This window comes from Neolamprologus multifasciatus, chromosome 2 (genome assembly GCF_963576455.1).
Source record: "Neolamprologus multifasciatus chromosome 2, fNeoMul1.2, whole genome shotgun sequence".
In the NCBI taxonomy this organism is placed as follows: domain Eukaryota; kingdom Metazoa; phylum Chordata; class Actinopteri; order Cichliformes; family Cichlidae; genus Neolamprologus; species Neolamprologus multifasciatus.
Window position 1 is genome coordinate 3,913,135 of NC_140440.1, and position 10,069 is coordinate 3,923,203.

Genomic DNA, 10,069 nt, shown 5'->3' on the forward strand with positions numbered 1-10,069 from the left:
TGATAAACATCAGTAAACCTTCTCTTACCTCTGTGAATAATCATGGAAGGCATGGGAGCCGTAGGTAAGTGCTGCCGTTTCCTCAGTTTTAGAATCACTCCTCAGAACAAAAGTGCTCCTCTACAACTGGCTGACTAAACTGACAGTCACCATGGAAACGGGTGACACCCTCTTAAACACACCCGTTCAGAGGACAAGGTGTTGGTGATGTCATACCAGCAGAGACACAGATGAATAACGCGAAAAAGGAGGGAGGAAGAGAAGGCTCACTGGGATGAGGTGTCAGGCTGCTCTGTGGTATTTGATATCTGGACATACCATACTTCCTGGACTATAAGCCGCTACTTTTTTCCTAGGTTTTGAGCCATGAGGCTTATACAAAGGTGCGGCTATTCTGTGGATTTTTCTTCCACCACTAGGGGGACTCTAACCAGAATTAGAATAAAAAACAAGATAGATGAAAAATCAATGCAAAGAAGAATACGCTACTTTTTCTTTAGCAGATAGAACACGCACAACAAATTACCAACTGGTAATTATTTTCAAATCCTCGCCCCTTCATCATGGAAACCACACGAAGAAGTTTGTATGATGCAAGTTAGAGAGCCAACTTCACCGGAGGATGACAGTGACACGGAGAGCGAGACTGATGGAGACAGATGTGACGAAGCGCTTCTGAGCCTGTTCAACTCCGACACTGAAGAAGACGACTTCATGGGTTTCAGCGAAGATGATTAAAGTGACTTGTGGTTTCAAATACAGGAAAAATGGAGGTAAATAAATAGCGGTCATTTTCTCTTGGTTCTGTTCCGTTTTAATTAGCAAAGTTGCTGCCGTGTTAAAAGGCATTGTTCGGAAAGAATCTGTTCAGGTACATACATGTACATTTACAGTACAAGATTGTTCTGTACATGCAGTAAATATCTAATTTTTCATCATAGATATCTGCGGCTTATAGCTGGGTGCGGCTTGTATATCTTTTTTTTTTAAATTTTTTAAAAATAGAGCGGATGCGGCTTATATACAGGTGCGCTCTATTGTCCAGAAAGTACAGTAAGTATTTGTCTGTGTGCACTGAAGGATTAATGGCACCAATTTTTTTTTACTTTTAAATGATAATTATAGTTTTCTGCAACCTCTAGGAGGACGAGGACTTTACTAAATGGAAATCTGACAGGTGAAGAAAAATGAGCAGAAACTATTAATGAATATGGGCTGATCCAGAAACTCTAAACCAGTTTATCCCAAGGTCAAAGTGAGCAGACAGGAAATGCCAGGAGTAGCTGGATCTTCAGGGTAAAGATCAAACATCCACGGTACAAAGCTTGTTTTTAGGACCAGGAAATTTGGTATAGATATCTTCTGTTTTATAAAGTTATAAGGCTTAAAAACCATTGATAAAAATTCGAAGCCACACCCATGTACTTTTAGGGCCTGTAACTGGGAAAATATTCATAGTATGAAGGTAAAAAAAATTAGATATACAAGTTGTTGCACAAAAAAACAATCAACTGATTCTGATGGGATATGTGTAAAGGTTTTTCAGAGTTGACTGCTTTTAAAACTAAGAAGATCACAAGACTTGGTATTATTCATCCTCTATAGAGCACTAATGTCTGCAGAATAAATGTATGTCACTCCATTATTGGTTGTTATAGCTGCTGAAGGTTAACTTTGTTGTTTAGCAAAGATTCTTTAATTTCATTTCCTGCTTCAAAACACATTTTTTGTGCGTTTGAGAGTTTGAGAAGGTGTAAACAAGCTGGACTCACCTCTCTTGATGTGTTTGAGTTGTCTCTCTGCCTCGTCTCTCTCCTCCGTCAGTCTGTTGCACTGCTGGAGCAGACAGCAGGGTCAACCCATCAGATCATGTTCCACAACAGGCTGAACGTACAGGTCACTGATATCAGCAGAGTGAAGTTACACCCACACACGCACAACAGTTTACACACTCAGCTGTGACAAAGCAGCGATTTTATCCTGAAACACGTTCAGCAGGCCGACAACAAGCAGTACCTGGAAGCTGGTGCATCAGACAAACAATCATTCAGAACCTACATCAAATCGAGAGTCACCAGTTAACCTAACACGCACACCTTTGGGGAAGCTGGAGAAACTGGAGAGAACCAACACAGACACAGGGAGAACACGAAGACCCCTCACAGAAACACTCACCCACACGTTAGGCGGGTACGAACCATGACCTTGCTGCCACTGTAGAATATTTCTGCAGGATTAGCTGCATGCATCTGGTGGTTCTCAAGCTGTGATTGCTAAGATTCACTGGCATTACTTTACTTGGTGACACCAACGTTTAAAATCCAACAATAATATTAATCTTTTCTGAATGTGGCTAATGTGAAGTAATGCTTAGAACACTGCAGCGACAGTGTTAGCAGCTAACAGAAACATCACAAGCACTTCCTTCCTACCACATCCTCCAGATAAGCGTTCATTTTGCCCGATGCCCCTCTGTGCTGAAGGCTGCGCTGCCCTCTTCTATCGTCTTAAAATGCTGCCTGGATTTCTGTAATAACACTGACAGCCCATCACCTCTGATAACAGACTGACTCACTCTGCTCCTGCTGACTTGAAAAGCCAGAAAGACCATAACTGCTTATTTTCGCATGCACTGTCTCTTCTTGTGCTGTGTTTCGGACAAGCAGCTGAGGAGACGCCGCGTTTGAATGTTGGAAAAATGAAAGCAGCTGCAAACGTCACAGATTAACAGAAGCTCAACATGCACACTGAAAGACAAATCAACTTTTCCACCACACCCAAACATGTATTTCTAGTCTGACTGAGAAAAACACGCACAGCTGGTTAGAATCTCCCCGTATTACTAACATTGACAGAGTTGCCTGACATATGAAAGGATTCATGTTGCTAAATCAAACAGGTGAAGCCAGGTGTGTGGTGGCATCGTGTGAATAAAAGAGCAGCCCCAAGAAGCTTTGGGATGATGACGGTCTTTCTAGTCAGCCGTCTCTCAGATATGTGTCTGTGCTTGCTCACTGAGCAGAAAAGTAACTGTTGGATTATCATCCCATCGTTCATATCTCCTTCCTCTTAAAGGACAGAAGTACAGTGCCCTCCTGAGTGACCACAGCCACTAACAGAGTATCTGCAGTGCTGCTGTGCTCTGCACACAATTAATTTAAAATGGTAATTGAAACTCGTAAAGCTTTCAGTGACCTCCTGCAAAGCAAAAAACAAAAGTACACAGGCAAAGAAACGTCTCCCTGTGGGTTTAAACAACCTCCAGAGTACAAACGCACTGCATGAAACATCACTCTCTGCATACAGGAGAGCACTGATTAGCTTCAAGCTCATTTTCTGGAGCAATGTAGTGAAACAAACATAATGGTTAACATATGACTGATGCAAACTGGCAACAGCCAAACCTTGAAGATTCATCAGAATCAGACCCTCTGCAGGGAGTGCATCGTTAAAAAGATTGACCTTTTACACGCTCCATCGGACCGCTGCAGTGATGTCACACGTGACAAGGCGCATCATAAGGAAATGCCAAATACAAGGTTAAAACGATGAACTTTTAGGCCAAACGGTATGTCCACATGCAGCATGTCATTAGCACAGTCATTGGAGGTAACTACTTTAGATGGACTGACATAAGATGAGCCTATAGGCAGAAACTGGGGACGGGTTTTATAGTCAGTCAAGGTGAAGTGAATTTTCCTGGTGGCCCAAATACAGTCTCCTTCAAGGACTGATGATTCGAACATTTGGACTTACAGACGTTCGATTTTTATAGTTCTCAGAAATAGAAGATGATGTCTCCTTTGTGGCTTTTAGTGTCCATCCTCGCTTGCCCATCAGCAATTTAAAGATGCATTCAGGCAGTTACTGTCTGCTTGTAAAGCCAGGACAAATCCCACGGTGACCATACTGTACTCATCAGGGGTTTGTGTTCAGGTGGTCATCAGTCACTGGTAAATACAGGAGAAGCATCTGACTGATGCAGCAGCTGGGTGTGATGCAAACACAGACTGGCTGTTTCCACAGAGTGTGCACAGGGCTCAAAGGCATCGTAAGCCTCTATTCTTTCTACTTCTGATCCACAAGAGATGAAGCTGTGCTTGCATCAGGGTGTGGCTGCTTTGGGATTGGAAAGGTGGATTCGACTTTTTCAGTCACCTCCACCTCATGATGCAGGTTAAATGAAACAAAGATGGTGACGGATGAAAGGCCAAACCTGAAGCTTCGTAACACTCTACAAACCGCTGGGTGACTTAAACGTAGAAAAGCCAAATGGCTGCTCTCTGGGAGTTCCAGTGTTAATGTTGGTGGCTTCCCCCCTTACTTTTTATTTATTCTGTGGTTGTACCAACAAATGTTAGTTATTTGACTTAATCTGCCATTACAGAGCAACTTGCAGCTGATGAACCAACTTTTGACTTTGATGAGTTTCACAGAGCACCATTAGTTTCACTCTGTGTGGCCATAATGATCTAGTATTATAGTCGCAGGCAGGCTAGGTCATGAATGACCAGCAAGACAGATAGCTCTTTGGTCACTTAGATCACTAAACAAGGCGGTCAGGGACACATTTGACCACATTTTCCACTGAAGATCCTAAAGCTACCTGGTGTTTCTGACAGTGATGGAAGACATTTTGTGGATGACGTACCAACACTTGACAAAACAGAGAAGTAACAACACTGCAAAATCCTACATATGGATAATAAATTCTGGGATGTCTTTTTTTTTCCTTACAATTGGTGCTCGCTCGTCTTGTGATTTGTAATGTAAGACCTATTTGCACACATTTCACCTGCACATACCGATGTCAGCGGTGTAACTTCAGCTACTTGGAGAACTGGGCTACTTTCTGGAATTCTTAAACCCGTTAAATGTTATTCCATTAAAATATAGGACCGACAGACACCAGCACTTCCTGGTTTGAGCTCTAAGAACCTAAACTGTTCTTGGGGTGTAGCCCTAAACTGATTCTTCACCATCCTCAGCTCCCCTTACATTAGATTTCACAGATGTGACCTAAAAAGCTCTACAAACAGATGAACACAGTCTGATTAGATCTATTTTGTGTCAGTGACACAGATGTGTTCATGGTGTTCTGATGCTGACAGGAAAACGGTGCTTGATCTCATATCAGTGGTCAAAGTTCGAGGCCATTAAAGGGCGGAATTGCGACAAAACGGGCATTCCTCAGATAAAAAAGCACGAAAAGGCCGTTCAGCATCCAGCTCGCTCGCTCGTGCTCTCTCTCTCTCTTTCCTCCAGCAGCAGGAAGCACTTGTCCCACTTTTGCCCGGCTCTACCTGCAGCCTCACACACTGTCAGCTTAGATTTCCCTCAGGAGCACAGTGAGGGCAGCTGGTTCATCGGCACACAGGAAGGCACTGAGGTTGCCTGGTTGAGCGGTTCGATCTCCTGCACTTCCCACCGATCACGACAAAAAACCTATTCCCCAACCACCTATCAGAGCAGCAGTCCCAAGCTATTTGGTTCTCATTTCCTTTTAATTTTAATGGAAACAAACTGTTATTATGAATACTTTTTCATTTTCTTTGCACCGAGACAATTACAGTATTATTACTCCTTTCAGTATAAAATGCTGGCACATATGATAATACCTGGAAGGTTAAGCTTTTTTCTTTTGGCTGAATACTTGTAAACAGTAGGTAGGTTTAGCTAAAATGTAGATGCTTTTCTTTCTTTGCAGTGATCATGCAGTGTTTCTTGGATCCACACCTCGCTCATGCATTTAAAAATCCAGCTCGAGGCTTCACAGCTGGGCCTTGATAAGCCAATACAGTAATTACCAGAGTACGGCTAAAAAGTGGATCTTTAACTGTATGATCATGGTTGAGGTGGGTGTCTGGGAGAGTGCCTGAGCCAAATGAAGACCAGGAAATTTAGCTGAAACCTATAAAAACTGCAATACGACCCTAAGACTCTGCTCTTGTTCTTGGATTATAACTTAATTCTTTACAAAGTTCAAGAAGAAACTAAAGCAAACTAGTTTAATATTAGCAGGTTAAATTAGAATGTGAGTAAGACTCTTCTATTCTTCTAAGACTTTTCTATTCTTCTTCACCCACAAAACAGCTACAAATACATTTTTTCTGCAGAAGATGGTGCTAAAACAGAATTTTCTGATGAAACCCTGACTCTGATCGAGCATAAAGCTTACTGATCCATTACTTCCTTTGAACATCAGAGCAAGGCACTGACACACTTTGGTTTGAGTGTCCGATTCCCAGTGGGCATAAAGCCATCAAAAGGGGGCAAGAAGCAGGTGAATAAGCACTAAAGGCTGATGTTTTTGTTCCCACCTCAACTTTAAGCATATTTTTCGCTCCTGGAGGTCAAAGGGTGGGGCAACTAAATTCCAAGAGCAAGGCATTACCACTGAAATGGTGCCCACCCCTACCATGCAGGTGTTTGGGGTCATAGCCAAGCCCTGGTGGTGTGAGAACATGATTTAAGGCGTTTTTCATTCTGTCTATTGTAAGGGAGCACGCAGTAAGACACACGGTCCAGAATAAACCGGCAGCCTCATTCACTCCGCACATTTTTACACAAAAAGACACACAGCGTGTTTTAAACCCAGAAACTTCCCCGTGAAGGGAGATGTAGCTGTGCTATTCGTATCATTTCTCCTCACTGACTGGTTCAGTTCGCTTAAATGGCGTGAAGAGCATGATTTAGGGAGGGGTCCGGCTCTTTGATGTCTGAGCTCCTCTAGCATAAGCCGGGCGGCAAAATGCCCCACAGGGGCAACAGAGCCGCTCGGGCTCCCGCATACATGCTCGCCTCTCACACGCTGATTTGGAGTGTCGGAAGTCAGCACAGGAGACGTTTGTGTCATTTTACCTCTGTTTGCATGTGTGCGTCCTTCTCCTCCTCCTCCTCGCATCCCTCCATCTGCGCGGATGGTGAGCAGGGAAGCATTTTGATTGATAAATTATCTTCCAGGCTGTTGATGTATTCTTATCAACAGCTATATTTAAAAAAAAAAACAACAACAGGAAAGAGCTGAAATTCTACGAGCACATGTCTGAACGCGAGCCCATTTTCTTCCCTTTGCAGCACATGGGATGGAGAGAGGCTCAGTACGATGCTGCTGCCGGCGGGCAGGACCCTCCTCCTCTTCCTCCTCCCTTCACTGACAGCGTCATCCTGCTCCCCTGATCGCCTCCTCTATGGAGGACCACAAGAGCCACACATCGAAATAAAGAATTCTGTGCTTAAATAATAATTTATAGAATTTGAATTGATTTTTTAAATCACTTAATCTAAACACTATTTTTAAATAATTTTTTCAAAATGAATTATTAATCCATCAATAAACACTTCAATTTGATAATGAATTTTACAAAGAAAAGACCTAAATGTCAATAAAAACCCCGTTTCAAAAAACATTTTCGAATTCCAAATTAAACTGATTTTCAAAACGTTTTTTAAAACACAATTTAAAATAGCGATTCCACTCTTCATTTTAAAATCCATTTCCCTTTCCTGTTTGCTCACAGATTAATGTTTGTTTGGATTAGCAATTTAATTTTAAAAATACTGCTGCAATGCAAATTAGTATCACAATCAATGACTGTAGAAAACATGGACGATGCGACAGCACCTCCTCCCATTGTGCAAAAATCAAGCCAAAATATCCGCTTGTGGAGGCTGCCATCTTGCAATTTTGGACCCAGAGTCTAAGCAGTAGTGACTTGAGGTGGAGCAACTGTGTAACGCTCCCACCCACACACCCGCTGGACATGACCGCAAACACGCCCCCCTACACTTTTTATGTAGCCTGGCTGCTCCAGTTTATTTGCTGATGGGTTTACCGTAACTGACGACTCGTTTAATTAAGCTACAACATCTAAAATCACTCTGTTTTTAATTTGTTTGCAAGATTAGCCGCTAGCATACGCAATGTGTTGGGGGCTTGTTGCTAGCTAGTTAGCGATTGACACACCTGTTACTATAATAATCTGTGCTATTGAATGATTCAGGACTCCTTAGGTTTTGTTATTCATTTTGGAAAGCGATAAGATCAGCTGCACACTCTACAGAGGCCCAGAGTTACTATTAATATCAAAAATGTAATGCTGTCCTTTGAGATTTTAACATTTAAGACTGTGAGTGTAATGGATCTAAAACCGTTTAAATCTTCAGAGCCGTCTACAGCCTGGTATCATGGAAACTTTAAAAAGAGCAGCAGAAGGTTTCAGTAGTGTAGTCTAATTTGTTCTTTTCATTTAATAATATGATATAATAGTCCATATTATATCAACAGCTACATTCAGCCTGGGGAGAAACTAGTGAGGGAGACCATCAGGACCAAGCTGGGTTTCCTGGGTCCAGAGGTTTGGAGAAACTTCTTCCCTTTCTTTCATCACAGCTGTCCTGTGCCAGAAGTTCTGTTGACCCACTGAGAGAGGCATCATTTAAGAAACACCAGGAAGACTGAAGCTCATCGCATTGATCAAGCAGGACTCATGATCTTCACAAGCAGCTCCCTCACAGGGAAATCTTCAGACCTCCCGCTCCAGAAGATGGATAAACCCAGCATTTCATGAACACTGTGATGAGACCTTTGGTTTGTGTAATGTTATAAATACTCAGATACTCCCCAGAGGCTCCAGACTTTTACATAAAGATATTATATTCAGCCCTGTAGAAAGTTATATATTTAAAAATATGTGATCCTTTCTGGTTACTCTGGTATCAATAACTGAATTATTTTATAGTAAATAACACACTATCTGCAAAAAACTGTGAAAGAATTCAAGATCACCAGTTTGTAGTTCGACATACAAGTGACGACCTTTGACCTTCATCAGGTTTTATTTAATTGTGTCAGAGAAAACCAAATGTGCTCTTCATGCAGCTGAGTACATCAAGTGTTTAAAATGGAAGCTGTGCAGGTCTGAGATCAGCAGCTTTTTGAAACACCAAACTGAGGTCCCGTTAATGCTGATATATAGTGACACAGTTACATGAGTGATTAATCCTTTTTTGTCTTTAACTTTATCAATAAAACAGTTGCAGCTTTCACTGACAGCATATGTGGTACTTTAACCTTTGTACTGTTTTCATCAGTTAATTTTGCAGTTAAAATGTGAACATGTTGGATGATCTGTCTGCTTCAGATCCTGGGTATGTGAGGACAGCTCCTGTAATCACAAAGAGAATAGAACCATCACAAACTGAAAACTAAAGTTTATTTCTCAAATCTGAAATAGAGCTGATCCTTCACTGTCCTCACACACCCAGAATCTGAAGTTCTTCTCTTACATTTTTTCAGTTCAAGAGTTTAATCCATAGTTAATGATTAATGAGGAGTTACTGAAGTACAAGCGTTTTTTTAATTTTTTAAAATGGTATTACTGTCTTTACAGATGTTGCAAGAGACTGAAAACATGCTGTTGTTTGAAGATATTTAATAATCAGCTCTGCACAGGAGCTGCAGCAGAGTGCAGTCTGTTGCTTTTACAGAATAATTCTTGTACTTGTACAGTAAAGGTAATTATTTAAAAAAAAAAAAAAAGATCCACAGAGGATGCCATCGCCCACGTCCTGCACACCACCCTCAGCCACGTGGACAAGAAACAGGATAACTATGTGAGAATGCTGTTTGTTGATTACAGTTCAGCGTTTAACACAATAGTGCCCTGCAGATTGTTCACAAAGCTCAGGGATCTGGGACTCAACAGCCGTCTGTGTGCATGGGTGTTGGACTTCCTCACTGGCAGAACTCAGGTGGTGAGGGTGGGTAGATGCGTCTCTAACAGCATCAGCATCAACACAGGAGCACCACCTGAGTTGTGTGTCGTCTCGCCACTGCTCTACTCCCTCTACACTTCAGACTGTGTGGCCACCCATGGCTCCAACACCATTGTGAAGTTTGCTGACGACACAGTGGTGTTGGGTGCCATCTCCAACAACGATGAGGCGGCCTACATGGACGAAGTGAAGAATCTGGCATCATGGTGCCAGGAAAACCACCTCCAGCTGAACGTCGGCAAGACCAAGGAGCTGGTGGTGGACTTCAGAAGGAGTCAGTACAGAGACTACA

General features: G+C 42.2%; 1 protein-coding gene across 12 annotated transcripts in view; it reads right to left on the reverse strand.

Annotated features, from left to right (window-relative positions):
• The window catches only part of shtn3 (shootin 3), a 29,714-nt gene extending 22,552 nt beyond the window's left edge, over positions 1 to 7,162 (reverse strand). For 7 of the 12 annotated variants that reach the window (XM_085180968.1, XM_085180974.1, XM_085180960.1 and 4 more), the window contains exons 1-2: positions 6,862 to 7,161; positions 1,773 to 1,836 (exon numbers count right to left, since the gene is read on the reverse strand). In XM_085180968.1, the coding sequence (XP_085037094.1) occupies positions 1,773 to 1,836; positions 6,862 to 6,939 (142 nt within the window). In that variant the 5' untranslated portion in view covers positions 6,940 to 7,161. Of the gene's footprint in view, positions 1 to 28; positions 4,252 to 6,861 lie in introns of those variants that run through there. The other 5 variants (XM_085180951.1, XM_085180932.1, XM_085181002.1 and 2 more) reach the window with 5 other exon arrangements.
• Positions 7,163 to 10,069: the final 2,907 nt, after the last annotated feature.